Raw genomic sequence first — 26,993 nt, 5'->3', positions numbered from 1 at the left:
TCTCAGCCATTTGATGCTGGCATCAATTAACGATGTAGGGACCTTATACCAGTGAAGAAGTAGGTGTAGTGGACCTCTGCTCCAGGATATCCTTATGCCTCAGGCCTACAGCACCCCTGACATGCTCCTTTCTCTTCCCTTGTGGCAGGGGTGGGGGTACAGCTGGTACAAGAGGCAGCCAATCCACCACTGCCTGCTTTCCTCAGGCTGAGAGATCTCCTGCACAGGAGTTCTCCACTGGCTTTCTCTGGCATACACAGCACAAAATGGCCACAGCATTACTAGAGAATCTGCCCCTAATAATTCTAAAATCATTGTTCTGTGAAAAGTTTGGCATCTGCTGAACAAATGAAGATGTGGCATTTTAAAAAGATTTAATTGATAAGTTGTTCAGGATAGCCAAATCCACGCCAACTCCCAGCATGTAGCGCGCGCGCACAGACACACACACAGTTTTACAGCATAACCAGAAATGCTTCTGGGAGATTTTTCAAATGATTGGATAGAACTGACCAGAAATCAGAGGTGGGAAACTCATAAGATGCCACCCATAAAATCCCCTCAGAACAGAATTCTCCCAGAGACTACAGATTTGCAGCTTAATGAAAGTGCAAACTTAAATGTTTCTACTATACCACAAAAAATGGACTTATTTTGACAAAGCTTTAAATCCAGTACTGCATATGCATTACCTAAAGAAACAGTGACAATTTCAGACAACCTTTGTACTAGTCAGATCCTGAAGATACAGCTCTGCACAATACCAGGGAGTCAAAGAAGATTTCAATTTGAATTCTAGATAAGAATGTGACTGGAAAAATAAAGACTGAAGCATTGTGACATGAAATCAAGGAATCCTTAGTACTGAATCTGCTAACAACAACACAGACAGGTTTCAGAGTAGCAGCCGTGTTAGTCTGTATCCGCAAAAAGAAGAACAGGAGGACTTGTGGCACCTGTTCTTCTTTTTGCGGATACAGACTAACACGGCTGCTACTCTAACAACACAGACAGATACTGAAAATCAATAAAAGTGGTTAAGAGAGAGAAAGCAAACAAGCCAAAGAGACTCACTTCAAACATTAATATCAAAACAAACTAGAAACACTGCAGCAGAAAGACTGATGCATTACTGGCAAAACAGACCATGTTTTGATGATCTGAGTACACAGAGGAAGCTCCTCGGGGACCACGGGGAGAATGTTCTGTAGAATTGTTGTGCCTTTTTGCTACAGTCTTTTGGTCATATTCAGACCTTGCATAGAGCAGAACTGGACCTTGCACAGAGCAGAACAGTTTCCATGGACTGTGTACACCAGCACTATGTTTGCGCCTCTCTTTTAGGGTCGTGTGGCTCTAAGTCCTAAAGAACTGTGGAGCTTTTTTTCTTTGCTCACTTCCTTGCCTCGGACACAGAAGATGAGGTATCCTGTCTTTGTATGCTGAGTGACAAACAGGAGTATCCTTGCTATGCAGGTCAGAAAGCCAGTAGAAACCTAACATGCAGTGTTTGATGCTGGTAGGAAGAATGGACTAGATTTCAGCAAAGAATGGCAGATAGCATTCCACCAACTCCCCCTTCCCACTTTGGGATGTAATTAGAAATACAAGTTTAATGGTACATGGAAGTAGAAGCACTCACTGCCCCAAAAGTAACAACCGAAATGAAAAACCATGTACTCCTTAATTATACTTTTAAATCCCATGCGTGTAGCATCTGTCAAACATAGGGCCCGATTCTTCACTGTCTTTCATCTCACGTAGTCATTTACTCCCATGTTTGAATGAACCTAGCCCAAAGGGGAGAATGGGGTAAAGAGGCACCCAAACTACAACTCCCATAAGGCACCATGGAACATAATCGTACATGAAGTTTTATGTTGAATTGACTCATTCATGACCTCACATTACAACAACCCTCATGCACTCGAATGATTTGATTCAGGAATGTTGAAACATTTAATCTGAATTCTAAAAATGTCAGAGCAGTTGAAAAAGGTGCACATCTTGATTTCAGATGAAAACAAAAGCTGAAATACCGGACTATACAATGGCATGGAAATTCTGATTTTCACTCAGTTCTACTCATTCACTAATTGTGACCATTTGCATAAACAGGAGTGCCGGAGGGGGAACAGCTGTTCATCATACTACATATGAACAAGTGTTTGCTAATCATTTGATATTTGTTATTTTCCTGTTTTAAAACTTTTCATCATCCAATAAGAGAGAAAAAATAATATAAGGCATTGTAGGCGATCAATCACGCACTATAAACAACAGTTCAAGAGCCACCCAAAGGCTAAAACTTATTTGACCAAGCTATTCATTATTTGTAAATACTTGCCAGATACAGTCATATAGGTCCAGCAGTATGTCTACACTTCAAGCTTGAGGAGATATACCTGCATCAGCTCTCACTGAGCTAGGACACTAAAAATAAACTATAGTTGTGGTGGCATGAGCAGCTAGCCACCTTATGTACCCACCTACAGCTTTGAGATTAGGATTTGTTGGATAATTTGTTGACAATAAATCATTTGGCCAGCTCTAATTATACCTCCATCTTCTGTTAGGAAATATGCCTATTATGATTATTTCTGCCATAAAAGGTATTTTATCTTGTCTGAAGTCAAACATAAAGGAATGTGATGGCTGCATTTTCTGATTTGGATCATTTTCTGGATGATGTAAAAACTACCTAGATTAGGTGCTGCAGCTGTATGCAACTGAAGAGTGGCATTATAGCAACAGGGGCTATTGTTTCCATTTTATATCTACCCAAGCGGAGGATTCAAATTGGTCGCAAAAGATATAATTCAACGGATGATAAGGAGGAGACTAAGTGGCTGATCTGCAATTTGGAATAAATGATTCTTTGGAGATGCAAGAGGATTCTTTTTATACAATGCAGCTAGTCAAACAAGCTCTATACAAAGCAACTTACAGTACTAAATAAAATGCTTCTTTAACCTGGTTTCATTCCAATTACACCTGCTTTAGAACACCTATGACATGATCTGTGCAAGGAACAGAGGATTTTAATTTAAATACAAGAAAGACTTTACCTTTATCCTTGTTATGATGGAGACTGGTTTTCTTTTTATGAAAGGAAGGGGAAGGAGAAATAAAGGCGAGTTTGATAAAGAATTTTGCAACATGGCTTTTCCAATTCACATTGAATCAATCTAGTAATTCTTATGAATTTTACTGCACAGTTACTGGAAGGTGATATAAGGTTAATTGTTAAAACAAAACAACAACACCACCACCACCAACACCACCACATGAATTCTTCATTACATTTGTTACTTCAGTTTGTTGCAAGTAATTTATCATAGAACTTTAACCCTTGGTTCTGTTTGCAAATCAGTCCTGATTTCTTCATACACATTTTTTATTCATTAGTTTCCACAGAGTAGTTGATGTGAACAAATTTCAGCTTATGGGTTGTTCATGAACAATTTACTCTGACAATTCATTAGGGGATCAATCATGCGCACCACAACTAAGTCATATGGATGTTTTTTCTTCCTGACTGGATAACTGAACCAGTAGAACACAGACTAATCAATCACACACATATTTGTTGTACAAGTTTTTGGACAACAGTCAATCCTACTAGAATTCATGAAATTTTCAGGATTCATCAATATTTTAAACCAGATATCATCTGAATATTCTAACCACTAATAATATGATCCCATGGACAGAGTGCACTTGATTGACATTTATTTTCATGAAAAATATTCACACTCTTTGTATCATCATTCACTTGGCTCTATTCATGACATTGTTGATTTATGATGATAAAGATAGCAAATGGTCTCAGGTGAAAGTGTACAAAGCAGGCATTAATCCTTTTGGGGAGATATATGAAAAAATGAATATAAACCACACACATGCTGTATCTATATTTTAGCTTATTCTCCAAACCTGAGCAAGTGTGGTTTTCCAAAACTGTGCTGAAAAGTCACAGGGAGATGTGTTATCCATTTGTGGTGGTGAGAGATGGGGGAAAGAGAATGGGAGGACAGCGTCCCTTCTGAGGTAAAGATACAGTTCTGGTAGCTTATTTGTGCTGTCTGGTGGTTACGTTCATGGTGAGGTGCATGTCTTTGGGTGAAGGAGAAGGTAACACCAAAGTAGTTTTTTTATGAATACACATGCACACAAAACCTAGGAACAGTTGATGAGTAAAGCATGGTTTCCGGCTCTAATGTGGATGGGGTCAATTCTAATCCCTTCTGCAACAATTCCAGGCAAAGGTCCTTTGCCATTATGCTCAAAGACAGCACTCCCTTTACTGGCTTCTGCAACATCCTCATCTCTGACCTCAACAAATGCAATCTTGCCCCATTTATATCCTGTCATGGATCCACAGGCTCGGTGCTATGGCTCCAGCTTTGGAGCAGTGTCTAGGAGGAACCCCTTCAATGTGCCAGACCTCCAAGGGATCTCATATTTCCTCCAGGGTAAGCCACATGGTTTCACCACCTCCTTAGACTGGAGATCTGGGTCTGCAGCACTCCTTCACACTGTGAGCTTTGTTCAGTGAAGTCCAACAGAGACAGGCCCCCAATGGAGACTTGTACACTCTTCAGGGACTAATGTACCTTGCCAAGTCTTTGTCACAGCGTTGTCAGAACAGAAAGGTTTATTAGCCATCTGAAGCACAGCATAGGAAGCCCTTAGGTTAGCACAGAGGAATGAAGGTCAAAGTATAGTGACCATTCTGGGTAGTGCAGAGCCCAGCCACGCTGTAGCAAGCATCATTGTTTGAGCAGTCTCTCTCTCCATCTGATCTCCTCTGTCAGACTCCAGGTGAGAGCCCCAACTGCCTCCAGCAGCCAACACTTACCCCATCTCACGCCTCGCCAGTCCTTTGTTCCCAAGCTGGAGAAATGTTGCTCTGCCCCTCCCCCCACCACTGAGAGGAGAGGAAGGAAGTCTCTCTGGGTCATTGGCAACTAGGTATCAATGTCAGGGCAATTGAATTTACTATTGTCTTCTGAGATGCTCCATGAATATGAGGGCCAAGACCCAGACAGCTAGGCCACACCCAAATCTGTGTCTCTTCGCCTACCCTGAGAGCAAACTGCCCTTTCCCACCCCCCCTAGGTAACAATGCTGCACACAGAGGAAACTGAGGACACAGGCTTAGAACAATATTACAAAAAAATTTCACTTAGTCACATATCAATTCAAAACACTGCTGTAAAGATAATTTTTTTGGCTTGTCACTTTGATCATGCCACCCCTTTCTTTGTGTCCCTCTACTAGCTCCCCTTTCTCCACTTCCAAGACTCTTCATGGCCCTTCTCCATCCTCCTTATTATCTCTCATTTGCTATCAAGATGTCAACTCCGACCTCCACTCTGCCAGTGCTGGCATATTTCACTTTCTTGTACTTGAAAACACAAAGGTTACAATCATACTGTTCCTCATACACAGGTATCCACATAGGCAGCTTATTGCCCTCAAAACTTATTTGATTTGATGCCTACAAAATAGTTGCCAATAGTTAGGCAGTTGGCATGCTGAGACCACTGCCTATCATCCTGATCAATACTGTCTCATTGTTTCCTCATGCTGTGTCTGCGTCCACCTGTTGTCTCCTGTCTTATATTTAGACTGTAAACTCCTTGAGGCGGGGACCATGTTTTTTGTTCTGTGGTTGTACAGCACCTTGCAAAATGGGGGGGGTCTTGATCCATGACTGAGGTTTCTAGAAACTACTATGAAATAAATAACACTCACTGTACAGTACTAAACTTGCTGTAGACCTTGAGGGTACATCTGCACAGCAATGTGTCAGAGAACCCTGGGCTTGAGCATCTACATTGCATTTTAACCCTCCGTTAAGAATTTTTTGACTCATATTCAAACCTTGGGCTCTGACATCCGCACTGCAGTGCACAGTCCTGAGTCAAAGTAACCATATCCCAGAGTGCCTAGTGACCCCCTAAGATCACCACTCTAGCCCTAAGAACATGGTGCACTGTGGGAAAACTCTACTGCCCACGCTGCACATTACAGGAAGTTTGAACTGCCCGCCAACACAGCCTGCTGAGCGGCCATTATATTCTGTGCACTCCCAGCTACCAGAGCTAGCAACGTGGAAGAAGTGCCTTTGGACAAATTTCTGCTTGCTCTTTCACCCCTGTGTCAGGAAACTGGCAGAGCAACTGCGAGGCACCGGTAGACATTTCAGCAGTGTTTTCTGTCCCACCAAAGGTACCTGACAGATTTCCTGAAGGAGCTGCAGGAGGAGAAGGAGGAGTACTCTGGCATCACAGACTAACACTGGCAGATGCTGCAGTATACTTGGCATAGCCACTGATGACCTCTATGTACATGGCAGCTTCTAGTACAGGGCAACAAACATGGACTGATTGGACCACATGATCATGCAGACCTGGGATGACCAGCAGTAGATCCAGAACTTTCGCATGAAGAAAGCCACATTTCTGAAGCTTTGTGAGCAGCTTGCCCCCACCCTCCAGAGTAAAGACACACATCAGAAGTCACCCTTGCTGGTCCAGAAACGGATTGCTATATCCATCTAGAAGCTGGCTACCTCAGACTGCTACAGGTCCATTGCCAACCAGTTTGGGGTTGGAAAGATGACTGTAGGTAAAGTGGTGGCAGAGGTGACTGAGGCAATCAGGTGTGTGGTTTACCCCAAGGTGGCAGGCATTAAAGATATTCCACAGGTAACTGCTAGTTTTGAGAGAATGAGGTTTCCTAACTGTGGTGGGGCCATTGATAGGACTCACGTGTTCATACTTTGCCCTCCTAAAGGACCACACAAGTACCTAACCACAAAGGGTGCAAATCCATTGTTATGCAGGCACTAGTGGATCTCAGAGGCAGATTTATGAATGTCTAAATTGGCTGTACATGAAAATCTCACAATGCCAGAGGTTTTTTTGCCCATATTCATGGACAGGCTGGGACACTATTCTCACCAAATGACATGGACAAATTATGTTACTCTCCCCACTGTTATTCTGGAGGACCCTACATACCCTCTCTTTTGCCTTGGCTTATGAAACCATACCCTAATTTCAGAGGCCCTGGCAAAAGAAGTTTTAATTACACTCTCAGCAAGTCTAGAATGGTTGCTGAATGTGCTTTTGGCACATTAAAATCTACAGACCCATTTGGATGCCAGTGTAATTAATACTGCCCGCACTACTGTGGCTTGCTGTGCTCTTCACAACCTTTGTGAAGCCAAACATGAGCCATTTCCCCCCGAATGGATCTATGACAGTGAGGGGATGCCGGATCAGTACTCTCAGCCAGAAAGTGCAGCTACCACTGCGGGAGCTAGTTGCACCCCGGCAGCAGAAGTAAGAGATGCTTCGTGTGCTCACATTAGGGACTCACAGGTACTATTCCCCCTCTTCCACTGGGCCATGCACGAATGTGCTGAGGAAAGGAGGGGAAATACAGAGAGAGAGAACACAGAGCAATGGACCATTTTGGACAGGGGGCACATCCTGGGAGGGGTGGTCTTGATTGCCATGCAATGCAAGTCAGAATGACATGATGAAAAATGAATTTGTTTGTGGGGCGGGGGCAGCACCATGGCTGTACAGATGGAATTTACTGAAGAACTGTACCTAGGTAACCGGAGGAATACTGTTTGCTTTGTAATGCTTAGTTACTCCTTAACAGGTTTTTAGCTTTATTATCTCAAACCATAATTGTATGATGTGATTCATTGATTACAAATAAACAGACATGTTCTATTTTCAAGAAAGTTTATTGCTATCAGTGCATCACAGTCTTGGGCAGGCCAGCTGCCATTACAAAACCATACACACAAACAGAAAGGGCAGGAAATAGTTCACAACCAACACAATCCCCTATTGCTGCATGTCCCCCGACCCCAACTCACCTTTCCCTTCTTACACATTTACTCTTCCACTCCACTATCCTGACCCCAAGTGAGGTTTACACCAGAGAGGGGTAGAAAAAGGAAAGCTGCATGGTGTTTAATTGCCCTGCCCAGCAGCTCATGAGTCCTGAATACATGGGGCACCCCGACATGGAATTGTCCAAGCTACTGCTGGGCTGAGGATATGTTGCATGGGCATCATGCCATGGCATGGGAGAGGCAGCAGGGGCCAGTGCTCTTGCAGTCATTATAGACAGGACTTTCTGGAACAGTTTTCTCTGTGGGGCTCTGTCCTCCTCACTTAGTTGCCATTCCTGTTCCAGTAACTGCTTACCCTGTCGTCCTGGCAGCAAGCCTCAGCCTTTCCTCCTGCCTGTCAGCATGCTGACGTTCCAGTCTTTTATCCTTATTCTGGTACTGGACCTGCTGGTCTTCCCTCTCAAGAGCATCGATTATAACTTCATCACAGAAGCGCTTCCTTTTGGAACGATCCGTGAGTACATTAGGACAGAGATCGAGTTCCTGAAGAACAGCAGGCAGGATGGGCTGAGGGTCCTGAAACAGGACAAGAAACAGGGTGTTATTATTTAAAATAGCTCTGTGGAGGAGCACAGAATTAATAACTGGAATTCAAGGACATAAAATGTAACAGTTCTAAAGTGAACCTACACACATTATGAATGGGATGCGTCAGTCCTCACACTGTCTCTTGATACAGCCTTGTTAATCATAGTTACAGAAGTGCAGAGGCAATGGTAAGTTTAAAATTAAAACCTTTACTTCTTTGTAAAAAGTTCATAACAAATTGCCATATGGAAGAGGGGTGGGAGTGTATAGTGCCCTCGCTGCAAAGACTTTCTGTCATATCAGGCCTTTCTTATTTTTAAAACACAACTGTTCTTGTGGTGCCCTAGTGGCAGAGAGAGATGTTATTCCAAGCTGCTGGAGGGAAACTTGCAATGTGTGCAGCACAAGTATTCAAACAAACAGTGACCAAACAGCATATCTGGGAGGGGAGTGGACTCGGTGCTTAATCTGTGCCAGGGCTTGGCACTTCATAGCCCCAGCACCTCTGTGCTTGCTGCGCTAGTTATGAAAATAAAATAAAAATCTCTATTTTTTGCTCTGAAGTGTGTTTTTCTTAAAAATTCTCAACACAATTGTATCCATCAGGGCTGTAACCAGGGCGGAGCAAGTGGGGCAGCCACCTGGGGGGCAAAGCTAAGTGGAGGAGGCCAGAAAAATGGGGCAGATGGAAAAAATAGTAGGGGGTAGAACCCTGCAACAGGACTGGGATCCCGCTGGTCCCATTACCATACCACCCTTATTTCTGCACTGCTGCTGGTAGCGGCACTGCCTTCAGAGCTGGGCAGCCTAACATGAGGGAATCACTTAAACACCTGGCTTTCCCTGTTACTTGCTGTATGCAAAACTCTCTGGAATCTGCAACATGAATCCACCCCAGTATCCACCCCACCAGGCTTACCTCTGACAGAAATGGACATGGTTTGGAAATACACACAGTTCACTGTTTACAGGCAGCTGCATAGACCCAGGAGGAGTGACTGCATAGTAGCAGGAAAACAAGAATGACCATAGCAAATCTCGGTGAATTAACAGTTAAAATAACCTTTATAACTGGGTATGAACGATTGAAATTCCGAGTTGCCATTTTGAATTATGTGGGGGAGGGGGATGCGGAGGAAGAGGAGGGCTGCCTAGATGCCATGATACAATCCGTCATTAGTGACCAAACACTGATCACCCGGGCTTGCCATTTTTGCATTGCTTCTTAAAGCAGAAATCCCTCCCGTTACTGTAATAATAAACATTACATTTAAATCAGACACTTACCGGGATCTGGGGAGGCGTCTGTCCCCAGGGAGTTCTCAGCGGGCTTGGCAGCAGCCTGTTCCTCAGGAGCAAACAGCTTTTCCAAGCAGGGACCGAGAAATCTGCTGTTGATCCTGATCCACAGCCGGCTCTGGGACTCGTTTAATTAAAATAGTCACTTCGTGATCCTGGCTGGGAGCCTGTTGTTGGCTTCAATCAGTCCCCATGCTGCATTCTGGGGGTCAGCAGGGCACCATCCTGCCTCACTAGGTCATCATGAAACACGGTTGGCTCTGTGCTGGGCTCAGTGCCCAGACACGGTCAAAGTCATCATAAAATGGGCATGTCGTTTGCGAGTTGCCCGATGTGCAATTTTTATCCCTAGTCGTCCTGTATTCGCTCTTTAGCATCTTGATTCACTTACTGCACTGATTACCTGTCCAGAAACTCAGCTAAAAAGCTGGCAGCTTTTTAGCTATCTGCTGGTATGCGTGATCACTCCTGGTGCTTTTGCTGAAATCCACAGTACTACTGGCCTCACACCACAGATTCACCAAAATCTGGCTGTGCTCTTGTGGCCAGGAAGCAGCTCACTTTGCAAAAGACTTGATCAGCTCGCTGTCCATTTCAAACCCTGGAAGCTCTCAGATACTGTGCTTGCAGATCGGTGATCAGAAGACAATGGGTTAACACTGACCTGAACTGCTGTCATTCGCAAGGGGGGGTGGGGTGTGTGTCTTCCCTTTGCAGTAGAGTGCATTGCAGATTGTTAGCATGGAGAGGACTAAGGAAGTTGGCCCAAGGAACTCAAGTAAACTGGTGCCATGTCTACCCTGTAAAGCAATAGGGCTTGGACCCTATGTTCCAGCTTGACCCAAGCTCGGACCCTCCAGCCCTCCAGGGTCCTGGGATCCTGGATTCAAGCCCTGGATTAGGGCAACCTCAGTGTGGATGCAAGAGGAGTGAGGGGCTTGCCTTGAGGCCAAGAGCTTGCCTTGAGGCCAGGCTTACACTGCTGTTTAGACATACCCTGAGCTTTGCCCTGACAATACTAAACATTAGGTTTTTGGTTTGGGTGGGGTTCAGACTGTTTTTTGCACAGACTTGCTCATTCTAATATTGCATACAATTATAGTTTTAGTAGTTGCCCTGTTAACAGAGAAACTTACAGCTGCATTCTATAAGCTGTTAGTATAACTTGTGATATTTTTGTTGGTGAAGGAAATTACACAGTAAATTTAGTGATTAAAATGAAATTTTGCATACCTGTGGATGTTGGTATAAGTCAGAGAATCTGAAAATCCTGGAGTTTCCAAATTTGGCTCTGTAACGGGGCATGTTTGTCCTTCAAAGCCAGGCTGCAGGCTGGCACAGTCCTCTTGCAGACCCTTAACAGACATCAGGCTAAAATAGGACTCTGATCCATACCCCAAAGTTCAAATCCAGGTATATCACTATTTTCAAAGGCAAGACCTAAAAATCTCAAGAATAAATCGGAACGAGGCTATAGCACTCAAAACATGTACAAGAAAAGCTATAAACATCCAGCAAACAAGAATCATTTCACCTGGTTAGGAAAATCCTCACTTTCATGAAGATAAGGTCTAATTTTAATAAAATGCATTCTTCTTAAAGTACTCAGTACATGTTAATGGAGACAACTTAAAATGTGAAAAGTATGGAAATTATCCTGTATGTATCGGTTTTTCCTCAGCTGGGCAGTAAGAGAGTTATTTTCCTCTAAGTTTTGTTTAAAGTCTCAAGTAATTTAATAAACATGAAGAGTTTCATTTGGAAGATTCACATAAGCCATGGCAAAGTTGTAATGAGAGTGCATACAGCTGGTTAGTTCAAATTTCAGTTTGGACAGACTCCCCTTGGAAAAGATTTAAGACAATGATGTGCATGTACTAGTATATTCCAAAATGGAATGAAAACAGATATTAACTCTCACACACACATGCGCACAAAAAGGCTAACTCGCCTCGAATTTAAGAAACTATTTGTCACAGACTGTTTCCCATGCCCTTGGGGTGTGACAGAGCCATGCACTAATCCAGACTCCAGTCCTCAGGGTCCGAACAGTCATCAGCACAGGTCCAGGCATGGAAGAATCAGCCCTCCAGCCAAGTCCCACTTGAGTCTACCCCCTTCCAGGGTTATCAGAGGTCCAAAGGGGGAGGAAGATGACTCACTTTCACACGCCTCCCTTCTTTCAAGGGACCTCTGGCAGGGTATATTCCAGTTCAACAACCACCAGCAAGTCACTAATAAAGAGTTCCAAAGTAATTGTAATCATTCGAAGGCCAACCAATCTTTCTCTGAAGGGGCTCAAATAGACAGCAGTTGTGCAAGCAGTCCCTGTTCTCAGCTACACTCTCCTCTGGGAGAGGAGGACTCCTCCCAGGGCTACTGCTAACTGAGCTGAGTTTCACCTTTTCAGGCCCTTCTTCCAGGCCTGACATGCCTTGCAGGTGTAGTTGGGCAGGACTGCTTGAGCCCTTAGCAGATTGTTAACTCTTGCCTGGCCAGTGCAGATTTGTACACATTCCACCACACTACCACACGTCAACAAGAGGTTGACAACAGGGAGAGACAAAGGTGTCAGAGGAATCCAAGAAGAAAGTCAGACTGTTTTTTGTTACAGTAAACAAAGCAGAATAGTACCATTTTACAAGAGAGCCTAATGAAATTATATATTATTTCTGAAGATGATTTTCTTTTGTCCCTTCAGAAGACAAAACACTTAAATTTGGGGGACCAAAAAGCTGCATTTTGTAATCACAGCAAATTGCACTAACATATATTAGTATACCTGCTTTCACCCACAAAAAAGGCAGTTAGATATCCAACTATTAATATTAATGCCCACAGTTCAGTGCAAGCACAGAATTGCACCTAAAAAAAAAAAAAAAAAAAAACACACACCCACACCACACACAAACAAAAATTAAAATTCAGAGATTGAGTTGAGGTCTGGATGAAAAATCTGTCCTTCAGTCCTTCCTGACAGCTGCTTCACACTATGCTCACCTACAAAACACATCATTATAGCAGAAGATTCATGACCTCAAAAGGGCCTGCCTCCACAGATGCTAGGAGCAGAGAAAGAATGTCATGGACGTGGTATGCTTCACCTTCTGCACTGGCAGGAGATTTGGCATGAAGAGATCAGAGAGGTATAATCCAGCCCTTAAACTTCCTGTACCTTAATTTACTCATCTGTAAATCAGGGACAATGGTGTTCAGAGACCAAATTAATTAGAACACATAAAAAGCAGATTGAGATCTATAAACACAAAGAGGAGACCAAGATTTTTCAGATAAATGAGGACTAGGAATTTGGACTCAGGGGCTTTAATCCAGCAGTTGTGCACAGAACTCACATAGAATGTTGGCTTCCAATCCTCCCTTGGAGTTAATAAAAATTCCATACATTGCACAGCTTCCTAACTTGGCTCTTCACCAGTACTGGAGAAAAAGTCTAAACAGCTAAAAGATCTGCAATTTGAATTATATGCAGGTGAACAGTCTACAGGCTTATTTAGGACCTGCACTCCAGTAATTTCCCACTTTTGTGAGGAGTCACAGCAAATTATGTTTTTAAACCCCATTTCAATATAATCAGTCCAGCTGGCTGAAAAATGCTGAATGTTTTTCAGAAATACTGTCCAGAATCTCTATTTTTAAAAACACTTCAACTAACCTTTAAGTAGGTTAGGAAAAAGTCACCCCCAATGAACTTAGAGTTTCACATCATTTTCAGAAGTACAAAAAAATGTTTACCATTTCTAATAGTCAGCTAGTAAACCAATTCTCCCCTCTCTTTACCTCATGTGTTTTGATAGCAGAAGGGCCTCTCTCTAACTGTGATTTCATGTGCAAGCCCAGGATCAGAGCCCTTTGTTTTTGGCAAATACCGACCCCCTTCAGGCCTTTGTGCCAAGCAATCATGTTTTATTAGTTATCTATCAGGCAGCTTGTCACTCTGTTCTGCATAGCCTTATCTTAAACGTGTTATGCATTTCAAGTCCTGCAATCAGTTCTGTGACCAAATTTAGCACCATACTTATCTTCTGATGACCAATAAGTCTTTCAAATAGACATCTGATTTCTTGACATCAAGAATGTTAAATTCCCCCCCAAAAAAAATCCTATTTAACCCAAACTTTCCAAAAACTAACACTATTCATGAGTTGAGACTATATATAGGTATAGATATATAAAAATATATAAACGAGAGCGTATGCGCATGAATGTACAACTTATCTGTGCTAAAATACCCCATTTTATTATCCTGCACTCCGCCTCTACCCCCTGAGGTCTCATCCAGCTGTTAGATCTTACCTTTCAGGTTGTAAACTGTTTGGGGCAGGGACTGTCATGTCTGATATGTAGGTGCCATTGCAATGTAAACATTAAATAATAAAGTATTCTGCCCATGAAAAAAGCTAGACAACCTAATTATCTAGTTATGAATGACAGAATATTTTACAAGCACTTTTAAAATAATCCATTTAAGAATTAACATTACCTTATAGTCTCTTCATCCAATACAGAATGCCTGTTGATTGTCAATGGCAGTTGCTCATGTGGATTATGGACAGTACATAACCTCAACTGTCAAACAAAATACTGGAAGAGCTGCTCAGACAACTCCCTTATTTGCATTTAGAATTCATATAAAAAGTCTGATTATACAGCTCTGTGATCTGTGCCTATCATTTCTCTCCGCTATCTCTTGCGGAGGAAGTTCAAAGGGGACATTTACATTGTTTGCAATGCTCTGATTGGTCCCTCAGAGGTTACAATTCTTTCATTTTTCTAAAAACCAGAAAGATATTAAGTTATTTATTTATAGTAGAATAAAAAGCTAATAGGCCTCTACAATAATGAATAGATGTATGGCAATAACCATAACACACTTGCCAATACCCTTTAGAGCAAACAAATGTTTATACATGTTCATGTTGTTTTCATAAATTTAATCCTAAAATCACTAGATGCATGTGCCTTCCCATTTTAAAAGTAATGGTATGCCAAAACACAAATGTGTGGATATATAATCAAATGTATTTACACTTCTACCCTGATATAACGCGACCTGATATAACACGAATTCGGATATAACGCGGTAAAGCAGCGCTCCGGGTGGGCGGGGCCGCGCGCTCTGGCGGATCAAAGCAAGTTCGATATAACGCAGTTTCACCTATAACGCGGTAAGATTTTTTGGCTCCCGAGGACAGTGTTATATCAGGATAGAGGTGTAATTGGAACCTAGAGCATTTGATAAATGTTGTTTTGGACTTAAAACAACAACAAGTTTCCATGTCCTATTTCCAACAGTGTTCTTATTCTTTTAATGTGCTGACCGTTCTCAAGATAGGCGAATACCTTTTATAAAGAGGTCAAAACCTGCTTTTCCTGATTACAAAAATCTTAATTTGATACTAAAAGGGAAATTACATTAGGTTTGGACTTTGTAGACCTCAAAAACTCAATTCCAATAATTAAAAAATAGAACATCCACAAACCATAAGTTCTCTGCATTGTCCAGGACACGCCAAGATAATTCTCGATTATCCCACTCCTCCAAGAGGTAACCTAGGTAAGTTCTACTTTGTTTACTTTGCCCTGGAACATTCTTCCAGCTGGTGGGCCAGCATGGACAAAATTCTGTACTGTAATGTACTATGCAATAATCCATCCTACAGCCTCATTACAGGAGATATGGGCTTAATTAGAAAATCAATCTCTCACTTCCTGGCACAGAAAGACCTGGGGACTTCCTATGGGTAGTGACTCTCCCTCTTGAGCTGGAGAAGGGAGAAGCACCTTTTTCTCGCCATTCTTGAACAAACTTCTCAAGGCTGAAAAGTGGCGCTGATTGGCTCAGGAAAGAGTTTCATCCAGCTCTCCTTCATCAAAAGGAACAGTTACCCAGAAAAGGCCTTTGGTGGCAATGAAGGAGAAATAAGAGAGGGAAAAATGGCGAGACCACAAAAGACAACACTCCCTGCATCACCCAAAAAGTTTCCATATTCTATATACCATATGCTTCTCTATAATCAGAGAATTTCATAGACTCCTGGGGTCTGATTCCAGACAGTATTTTAAAAAGAAAAAGATTCTGGAACAGAGCTATTAGTTTATAAGCAATAACAATTAAATGAACAAGCATTTCCTGGGAATTAATGACTGGCTGGGGAAGTTGATGGCACAAGGCAAAGCTGAGGATCATTAACCTTTGGCCAGTCATTAATCCCCTGGAAATGCTGTTTGCCAAGCTTGTCATTTCTATTTTTTGTAAGTATATAACATCTGGCACACCACGAACCAGAGACAGGACCACTACTCAAGGGAGGGGGATGGGCAAAGTCTGCTATCTTACTCCAGTTGAGTATTCCTTACTCCAAGAGTAGCCTCCGTGAAATCAATGGTGCTTCTCAGAAAGTGAAGGACTACTTAACATGAACAAAGGTGCCAGAATTAGGCCCTTAATAAAGTAAATAGTTATAACTTTAAATCTGTAGCAGCTGTGCAAAATTACATGGTTTAAATTCTGCTACATTGTGATGGCACAACACAGGTAGATACAATGAAGGATATTTTCTTCCCAGTGTATGTACTTAACTCCTAATGATGACAGGTGTTGTACATGCACAGCTTAAAATATACTCATGTCTTTGCGTCTTTTTTCAACAGAAAGGTTAGTGTGAGAAACTCTCTCTTTACAAGGCTACATTAGTGACTGGTATCCAGCTGGATACAAATGAGAGATGGTTCACCATAAGGGAAGCAGAATAGTCCAATGGATAGTACACCAGGCTGGGAGAGGTGGTGGCCTACATTGTACTTCCAGATTTGGCCCTTAGATTACCATGGCCAAGTCACTTAACTTCTCCACACCGTTTCCCAACTCATCTGTTGGGGACCATTATTCTCCTCTACCAAGCATTTTGAGATCTACAGATGACAAGTGCTATAGAAGTACTGATTATTATTATTTCACAAGGGCCACCACTTATAGGAGAGGTGGGTTTGTTTTTTTTAAAATATGATCATTTTCTATGCCAACAAGCAGCAGGCATTAAGACATCTATTACTGGTAGCCATCTACCTATGCTACCTCGTGTGGTCACCTCCAGCCCTGGTTATTCACACATCACAGACCTAGTACAGCCACGGAGATAACTGGATGGGTCTGTACATCTCTTTTGTACCATACAGAGCTCCATCAAACCTAGGGCAAGCACTAGCCCATCTAAACAATAATTTAAGATTATTATAATAAAGTCACATTTGGGGAAAAATTTCTAGCAACACTTGAAATGCATGTATTCTATTTCTCATACAGGTTTTCTGCAATTAGTTAAAGAAACAGCTTTGTTAGTTCTGGACTGCAGATTATAGTGCTTTTGCAGAATTGCTCATAGCTTCAAAAATCTCCCTCTCACATCCTAAAGTAACTGATACAACTCTATTAGTTTCAACTTCTGAAGCCCAGACACATCTGCAGTATTTCTAAGAATTTTTACCCCAAGGGTAAGTATTAATTTTTCATGTGAGAAATACAAGTTTTCTAGATAATTTTTTTAAACCAAAAAAACACCACAAAGATGGATAGCTGTTGGAACAAGTAATGCCATAGAAATAATAAATATAAACTGTTCTCTGGAGAATAACATTCTCCATTTTAACAGTCCTTCCATAAACACAAACAAGCTGTGAAAATTATACAGAAAGATCCACCTACAGCAACCATTTCAAACCACCTCCAGCACTTATTATACAGAAGAAATTGAAAGGTTCACTTGGTTCACAGCACAAGACATTCTGCACATTAACTAATAAATGTTCAGTATGCAGATACAATGTAACACTCTGGAAAGACAGTATATTCTGTCACTGCCCACTCAGAAATCCTAATTCTTGATTTAAGAGCATTTAAACCCCATCTCACCTCCCCCTCCCCCGATATATCCCATCTAGTTTACAAGTATAACTATATATAGGGCAAATGACAGACATCTTGCACACAAAATAAAAATATTGTTCAGGATGTACGGATTACTTTTCTAAAATATGCATGGTAATAGAACTGGACCTGGTAACCTCAAAAAAAAAAAACCCCACAAATGCATTTGTGTTTATTCCCCATGTAGCACATCTTTCAATGCATCTGTAATTGAAAATAAGTATCTGCATATCCCAATCAGTAGTCTATTTTGTTTGGTTTGAAAAACTTTGCTCACATTACAGTGTAAACAAATTATATTTTATAAGATGAACTTAGGGCTCATGAAAGGTACCATTGACTGCACTGAAAACTGAATTCCTTTCTTTTTCCCACAGAGCATGCAGGAGCAGCTTCTGCACACTGCCCCACTGATGAGCTTTAGGCCATTCCTGGAGGAACATGGCAGGCTCAGCAGAGAAAACAAACATTGCGGTAGCCAACAAAGTTAACAGCTGTTGTGTGGACACCTTTGTCCACTGGGAATTATTGTAGACTGAATCAGCAAATTCATTTCACATAGACTATGTTCTAACCATGATATAATAATAATACTTCAGTCATACTACTATCAGGACAGGATCAGACTCAAATAAGCAGTCGTGAAAAAACTACATTTTCAGTTACCCATTTCTTCAGCCATCTCATGATTTAGGTTTAGATTCTGCAATCCCTGTTCTGGCAAGACTCCCAGTGAAGCTAGGGAGAGTCTTGCCTGAATAAGGTATGGATGACATATTAGCTTATATGGCCACATTGAAGTCAACAGGAGTTTCGTCACTGACTTCAGGAAGACCACAATTTCACCTATGGTCTTGAAGCATTAGCAAGCAAATTTGATGATTAAGAAAAAGAGTGGACCAAATTCTGTGCTGCTTTGGAAACTCATCTTCTTGCAATTTGAAGTGGACAGACACATCTTTGTACTAATGTTGGATTAAAGCTCAAAAGCATGAATGAATTAGGCCATTTCTGACCTTAATTACATATCCCTGCCACCCCATTGAAGTTAAAGGCTAAGTGGGCTCCACAAAGTAACTGAGCATGGAATTTGACTTGTGACATTTGGACTTGGATGCTCAATACTAAAATATTGTCTTATTTGAAAGTGAATTAGGAAGATGCAAGTCTTTGTACCACCAACACTTTTCTGAACATACAGGTAGTGAGAGATTTAAACAGGGTTGAAAAAGTTAATAAAGGAGGTTACTTGAGACACCAGCTTGGGAACTTCCAAACATTCTTACTGTATCTAATTGCCAATCTCTGAGGCCTTTTTGCTATGGTGACTGCATTTTTTCTGTTAATTGATATTAGGATCCAATCCTTCATTCCTTGCACATCAGTTGGTTCTCTATTTCACTGCCGCTTCTAAGGGCTTGATCTGGCATCCCTTAACCACAGGCAGTTCTACTAAGAAAGTAAATTATTTTTAAATTTCTCTTCTTTTTATGGCATTACAGTACAAGTTTGCTCTGAATTAACCTTTAATTCAATTAGTGGAAAGTATAAGGTTCCTACATGAATGGCATATTATTTATCCTGCTTTACTTAAAGTTATTTCTATAACAATGAGAAATAAATACAACATTTGTGAGCAGAGAGCCAGATCCCAAAAATACTACTAGGGCAGTGCTTTCTACCACAACTTCAATACAACTACTCAGAGCAAGAGTCATATTAATTTGTAGTTGCAGGACCAAGCCTTAGAGAGGCAGAAGAGAATAATCTTTTAAAGTATTGATCAGGCTGTTTTGATAAGTATTCAATTATTTATACATGACATAACTCAGGGTAGAACTTTGTTAATTAGAGACTGATGGGACAGAATAGCCTAACTCCAAAGCTACTGCATTGTCAGAGCTCATTGTTACAGACTCTGGTTCAACACTTGCAGTCTCCAAAAATATATGCATTGCGGGAGGGGGAGGGGGGGAGAAAGAGTTATCTGGCAAAAAATAACTGAACAATGAGTCAGTATAAAACAATGAATTAATACATTCAATACTAGAATCGAGACCACAGAGTCCTTTTAATACAAAGATCAAATTATGGCGCTGAAGGTCTAAATTGTGAAGCCAACTTGAAAATATGAAAATCTCAGTTATTAACTCTATAAGGGCCAAAATCCTGCTCACCTTATTCATGAAACTTTAATGGGACTACATGCATTAGTAAGGCAATCAAGATTTGGCCTACCTCAAAAATCTTTTTTTTTTTTTTGGTGTACTACAGAATAACACACCATTGTTGCAAGCAAAGATTGTGTCAAAAACAAAACAAAAAAACCTGTGTGGTACACATATAGTTTAACAACACCCAAAACAAATCGAGCTTCTCAACTGGGCACAGAAAGCACAGTCTGTACGACATGCAATTCTGTAGGTGATCTATTTATGAAGAGGAACTATAAAGCTGTTTTGTAGTTTGTCGTCACATGAAGTTCTGCAAGGTGATATGACAGCAGACAGCACTGGCTTAGAGTTTCAAATAAAATGTATTATTGCCTTCCACACATATGCAAAATTAACCCATTTCTATAAAAATAATGCTGCTATAACAAGTGCTGTTACCTGACTTTAGAATTCCCTTTCAATTACTGTTATATAACTGCTTTCATGAACAAGATTATTAACATAAGATATTAGCACAGCTCACTCAGCATCACTAAAAGATGGTGGGTTCACAGCACACTAGTACTTGAGCTCACCCTGCATTGTGTCATTAGGGATTGAGGCCTGGATACACAAAGGGATTTAGGCGTTGCCACACCTATTTTTAGGCACCCAGGGAAAAAAATCCATAGGAACAGTGCTAAGTCTGGGCTGCAGGGAGGTGTCTTGCTCTGAGTAGATCAGGGGTAGGCAACCTATGGCACGCATGCCAAAGGCAGCACGCGAGCTGATTTTCAGTGGCACTCATACTGCTCGAGTCCTGGCCACCGGTCCGGGGGGCTCTGCATTTTAATTTAATTTTAAATGAAGCTTCTTAAACATTTTAAAAACCTTATTTACTTTACATACAACAATAGTTTAGTTATATATTATAGACTTATAGAAAGAGACTTTCTAAAAACATTAAAATCTATTACTGGCACACGAAACCTTAAATTAGAGTGAATAAATGAAGACCCGGCACACCACTTCTGAAAGGTTGCCAACCCCTGGCGTAGATGATCTACGAACCGAACCCCTCTCCTGGAGTAAGACAGCTTAAGCACCTACATAGCTTCTCGGGCAGCTTCCTCGCTCCACACAAAACAGCAGCACCAGTGCCATGCCTACTCACCTGATTGCTCTAACCAATGGGCTAAAAGATTTGCCAGTGATGAACCTGGATCTCCCAAAATTCCCTTCTCTGCCAGACAGGGAAAGAAAGGATTCTCAGAAGAGTGCTCTAAAACTGCTGAGCTATGGGATATTCTGATGTGGTGCTCCCTCAATCTCTCCTGTAGAAGCTGTTCCATTGGGGATAAATAATGAAAGTGATTGGAGCAGGGGGACAGGACCTATGGCCTCCCACCTCCTAGGTGAGTTCCCTAACCACTGGGCTCAGTTGAACAGGCATTGGGTGCATGAGCAAGAAAGAGACTCTGTATCCCGGTGGTTAGGGCACCCACCTGGGAAGTTGGAGACAGAGTCCAATCCCCCTGCTCCAATCACTTTCATTATTTATCCCCAATGGAACAGCTTCTACAGGAGAGATTGAGGGAGCCCCCACATCAGCATATCCCACAGGTAAGGGCTCTAACCACTAATCTGAGAGGTAGAAGACCCTATTCAAATCCAGGGATTGAACCTGGGCCTCCCACATCCCAGACAAGTATTCTAACCACTGGACTCAAAGTTCTAATCTGGCTACCACCACTGTCATCCTGGCCAGATTTTGAATAGGATTTGACCTGATAGGTAGCCTCTCAGTATACCTACTGGATCTCCTAAGAAACATGTACTCTAAAAAAATATAGGCATTGAGTGAATTTCAGCACCTACAGGATTCAGTGCGAGTTTTGTGGATCACAGTGCAGGCAAAAAACAGGATTTAGGTGTCTAAATCTGGGATTTAGGCACCTAAGTAGCTTTGTGGATTGGGGCCTGAGTAATCAGTGCTTTCCCAACACCCACTGAAAATACAATGGGAACTGTGGGTGCTTAATAGCTCTCAGGATAAGGGCCTTGATGAAGATTATACTAGTGAGGATATACTTTAAACGTGAAGTTAGCTCAGAAGGTTTCTGGTGATGGTTCATGTGCACAGAAGAGTCAGATGTCATTTTTTGACAATGAGGGAATAACTCTAGAGACCCAGCCAGAAATACTCCCTAATAGCCAAACTGTGTATGAGCTGTTGGCTCTGCCAACAATCAATACATTAGGAACATTAAACTTTTCTGTCACTTTCTGATTCAAGATATGGAGTGCATAAAATTGGCCATATTGAAATAAATTATATTCAATACAATTCCAATAAAAGTGATACTGAAGGTATGTTCACAACTTAAATTGCTTTTTAAAAAATGCATTGAGTATCAAAGGAGTCATTTATTACATAATTTTCTCCCTCTTCTTCAAATAATCTCTTTATACTAATCTCAATTGCATAAACTCTGTACCTGAGTGTGGTCCACACAAGACTAACATAAAAGATTTTATGTTTCTGGCATATTACAAGTGTAGTATTTTATGGTTAACACTGCTGCAAAACCTTTTCTCAGGATATTGTGAAATGCAAACTCTCAGCTGAAAGACACACTGGGCAAGATACAGAAAATATACAACTCACCACCAATGCTGCCACCTACAGAGTATTAACAAGTGCTATATTGTTAAAGTCAAATGTGCAGAATATCATTCATCAAGCCTTTTCAGTTCAAGTTACTATCTACATGGTACGTGCAAACATCATTCCAGTATAAGTAACAAAAAGGAAGGAATATTAGCCAAATACTCAATAGCTAAAAAGATAGTTTTGTTTTTTTAAAAACACGCAGCTATGTCAGTTCAAGGTTTTACTTTTCCTTTCAGTTAAAAACATTGTAATTACAAGTCCTTCTGTGAATAAACTGATGCAACCACAGTCATCTGTGAAGTTTTTCACTACAAGATTGTTGATCTCATTTTACTTCTACTCTGTAAAGTTTATGACAACTCATCCACCTTCATTATACATGTTCCTGTATCACATCAATTCTTTTACTTTCCAGTTCTAAATGCAATATGCTCTGTTGATAATGCTATACCGATACAGAAAATTCTACACAGATATAGAAGACAAATATTAAATGATATGCTGAGTTTAGTTTAGAAATACTTAGAATGGTTAAATGACTGGAAGAAGTGTGCTGTGACAGTAGTGTGGCATGCATGAATGAACATGTACCAAACATCAAAATTCTCTCAGATACTGGCAATCACTTCCTAATTTGTATTGCAGTTCCTAATGAAAGAATGCAGTTCACATGTAAAGGTCCTATTCATAGACTCATTACTTCAATGGCAGCTTTGTCTGAGTAAGGACTGTAGCAGCTTGCCCAAAATCATGTAAATGTGTCTAGTATAAAAACTCAGAACTAGACTGTCAATTTACTTACAGGTTTCAGAGTAGCAGCCGTGTTAGTCTGTATCCGCAAAAAGAACAGGAGTACTTGTGGCACCTTAGAGACTAACAAATTTATTAGAGCATAAGCTTTCGTGGACTACAGCCCACTTCTTCGGATGCACTTCCACGAAAGCTTATGCTCTTAATAAATTTGTTAGTCTCTAAGGTGCCACAAGTACTCCTGTTCAATTTACTTACAGTATGGCCTAGTCACAGAAATGCCTAACAGTCACTCTGAACAATATTAAGCCCAGATTCTGCAAACACTTACGTTGATAACTCTACTAATGTAAGTTACTCATAAGGCTAAGCATTTATAGGATTGGGCCAATAGTGTGTTTTTCTTAACAAATTAACTTGTATTTTCCTTTTAACATAGGACTTGCTTGACTTTCGTTCTGAACTGAATTTGTTTTCTGTGTTTAACATGCGTCCACACCTTTAAAATGGGCAGATATGCATCCAGCACAAAACTACTAACGCCTCTTTGGACATCGTTTACAGCTTAGCTTTTTCAGCGATTGAAATCAGGGTGCATTCATCATCAAGACACTGTAATTGATAGACAAGAGCAGTAAATGCGTCATCTTGAGCTTTCCTAGTACAAACGAGCCAACCCTGAAATGTGTTAAATACCGTAACCCTTAGAGTGAGCAAAAATAAGTGCTTCTTCAGGTGAAATGTCTACATCTCAAAATAGTTATAGTGCCATCTCTGTCAAGGCAAAGTAGGCAAGTCACAGGTGAAGGGCCATGGGCAATAGCTGTACATGCTGGTCACCATGAGGAACATGATATCTCCCGATGGTATTTGGAATACATCTCCTGCCCCGCCCCCCACGCCAGTACACGGAGCCTAATAGTTTAGGCTCTTCCCAGCTAATTAGTGCTAAATTGTTCACATATAGGGTTTCTCTTTGTATCAACATGTCAATTTATAATCCTGCTTGCAACTGTTTTAAGTGATTCATTCTCCCCTTCACTACTAAAAAGCCACTAAAGCAAGCTGGTATTTAAGTTTAATTTCCCATGTCACTTGTCTTAAAGAGCAAAAACAAAAACAAAAAAAAAGTTTACCATCACTATAATCATCTTGATTGCCTCCTCCCCAGCCAAAAAACCCAAACTCGTCCACAAGTCTTCATCTCCCACTAGCTCTGGAAACGCGGGGATCTAGGAAATGCTGCATACCCTACATGTAGGGGAACTGCCATACAGCCAACAGCACTGGGGCAGAGGCGGTCTTCCTGGCTATCACATTTCTCTCCTCTCCTCTCCTCCAATTTCAGGCAGCCCCCATGGAAAGGAGACAGCATGCGGGATGGGGGGGCGAAAATCTAAGTATGAACCACACTCAAAGGAAATGCAGCAGGCAGCGGATGGGGGAGGGAGCCAGCCCCACCTTGCAAGAGAAAAGTCCCCGCAGCCTCTGACACCGGTTGCACCAGCCCTCCCCGATCGCGGCCACAAGCCAAAAGCCCGCTCCGCGCAGCGGAGGATGCCCGGAAATGCCCCCTTGCCCGGGGCAGCAGCAGCCTATCCCTTACCGTCCCAGCTCCGACTCCAGCTCGAAGTAATGCGCCAGGGTGTCTTTGTTGGAGCCGTCGATCCAGTAGTCGGGCGCCCTGCCCGCGGCGGAGGAGCTGGAGGACGAGGAGGGCATGGTGACTTTCAGCATGCCGGGACTCCGGCCGGCCGGTGGCTGCTGCCTCCCCCTCGGGGCGGGCCAGGCTGCGGAATCCGAGCGAAGACGGCTGGGCTCGGCGCTTCCCCCCGCCTTGCCCTCAGCAGCGGCCGCGGCTCCTCTCCAGCGCGCGGCGGGGAGGTGGGGACTGGCTGGCGGAGGAGCCCAGCGCTGCCAGGAAAACTTCCAGCCTCAGCAGCTGCTGCTCTGCCAGCCGCCCGGGAGAGGCAGGCGGGGACGGGGGTCCGGGGGCGGCAGCAGCAGCAACACACACAGCGGTGCGGAGTGGGGGCTGCAGCGCCCAGGGGAACCCACAGCAAAGCCGCCCCAGCCCCCCTGCAGCGGCTCGGTCCTGGCGTGTGGAAGGTGTGAGCGGGAGCATCCAGAGGCGGGAGCAGCCTTTAGAGCCGCGCTTGCGGTTTCTTTACTTGCTGGGCTGCCGCTGCCATCGCCATCCGCTTCCCATTAAAGTGATGCTGGAGTCAGTCCCGGGATCGGCTGAGAGCGAGCGCAGAGCCTGCCTCTGGCATCGGGCCCCCAGCAGCCTCTCTCTGCCTGTATGTGAGCTCCAGCCAATACACCAGGCTACCTGCCTGCCGCGCCGTCTTTCTCCGGGGCCCTAATGCGCTCTGGGTTCCTCTCCAGCCCTCACAGCAGACTGGAAGATGCCCTGTCAGAAGGGAAGCAGCACTGTAAGATCCTACAGCCCCCGGCTGTTTCTTCTCCCCCCAGCTAGCTCTGCCCCAAGCGACCGTTAAACTAAAGATCAGATCTATTTTTCCGATTTTCTTATTGTTACTAAAATCTCTTGATTATGAATCTACTGTTTTTCTGCCCTTCACTCATGTTGGAAAGGAAAATTAACTGGGTAGTTTCACCCCTTCTCCCCTCCCCCCCCCCCCCCCAGTGAGTTTCACTTTCAGATTCTCGTGCAATGCCATAACGCTACAAAGTCTGGGTTGCAAATACCGCAAGAGACTGGTTATAAACACGAGGAGACGTGTGTCCCGTTTTCGTTTACATTCATAGCATCGTGTCTTTGCTTTGAGCACCAGTACTAAAAGTTGTCTTCACTACGTGGCAGTATCTCTTTAACTATAAATGATTACACTCCAATAGCAGCTACCCTGATTTACTGCACTGCTACATTAAAAACACACCACTGCATTTATAGCACATGGAGACTGAATTGGGCTCTAGGTCTGAGGATATTTACACATGTTTAGTGTTACTCACATGAATAAAGGCAAATGTGTGTTTGCCTTATCAGGGCCTAAGTGTTATATTATAATTATACTAAAAATATTGTTAGAGTAGATTGGCTTGTGAATTAATGGGGAAAATTTAGTCTTTTGCAGTTAGATTCCCTTAATTTTAGGAGCACAAACTTGGTGCTAGAATTGTGTCCCTATTTATTTCTATGAAAAGTTACATATATAGGTTCTTAAAGGCTTTTAGATTAAGTTTATGACTGTGTCTCTGCCTCAGAAATATAGGGCTGATTCTGTAATATTTGAGATTAATTTGGGGTTTACATTCATGCAAGATAGACAATTCTAGACCCACGTGAGGAAAAAAGGCTTTTCTACTTTAGTAAGCCTCAAAACTTAGGCTCATTTAAAAAAAAAAAAGTGTAGATGGTTGCCCAGGGGGGAGGCTAGGGTTCCAGCTATGCAGTCTAGGAGAGATGCACTAACCCATGTGTGCAGCATTTCACCACAGTGGAACTGGTAGTAAGAGTATAACACATGTGCATAGGATTTGTCTGGTTTGATTTTTTTCTTCTTCTGTTGAACTTGAGAGAGAGAAATTTTGGAAAAGAAGGATTAACAAATGTCCAAAACAGAACAGACAGTAAGAGAGGGAGGGAGGGAGGGAGGGAGAGAGAGAAAGAAAGAGAGCCTCCTTTCCCTGCACAAAACCAATATAAATTACTCAAAAGCCCAAGGAGGCAGC

At 42.3% G+C, this 26,993-nt stretch overlaps 1 protein-coding gene and 1 long non-coding RNA gene across 3 annotated transcripts in view; both read right to left on the bottom strand.

Moving 5' to 3' along the window:
- Positions 1 to 25,226, bottom strand: part of CAMK4 (calcium/calmodulin dependent protein kinase IV) — a 288,928-nt gene extending 263,702 nt beyond the window's left edge. Inside the window, exon 1 of one of the 2 annotated variants that reach the window (XM_005281632.5) lies at positions 24,901 to 25,226. In XM_005281632.5, coding sequence (XP_005281689.1) covers positions 24,901 to 25,031 — 131 coding nt within the window. In that variant the 5' untranslated portion in view covers positions 25,032 to 25,226. The remainder of the gene's footprint in view (positions 1 to 24,900) is intronic. The other variant, XM_024106727.3, reaches the window with a different exon arrangement.
- Positions 7,756 to 11,220, bottom strand: LOC135972389 (uncharacterized). The gene is made up of 2 exons (XR_010588826.1): positions 9,761 to 11,220; positions 7,756 to 8,461 (listed from the first exon to the last, which is right to left on the bottom strand). It is a non-coding gene; the product is annotated as an uncharacterized LOC135972389 (long non-coding RNA).
- Positions 25,227 to 26,993: the final 1,767 nt, after the last annotated feature.

The sequence above is a fragment of the Chrysemys picta genome, chromosome 6 (genome assembly GCF_011386835.1).
Source record: "Chrysemys picta bellii isolate R12L10 chromosome 6, ASM1138683v2, whole genome shotgun sequence".
NCBI classification, from domain to species: domain Eukaryota; kingdom Metazoa; phylum Chordata; order Testudines; family Emydidae; genus Chrysemys; species Chrysemys picta.
Note: the sequence above shows the minus strand (reverse complement) of the source record. Positions and strands in the feature narration are given on the sequence as shown.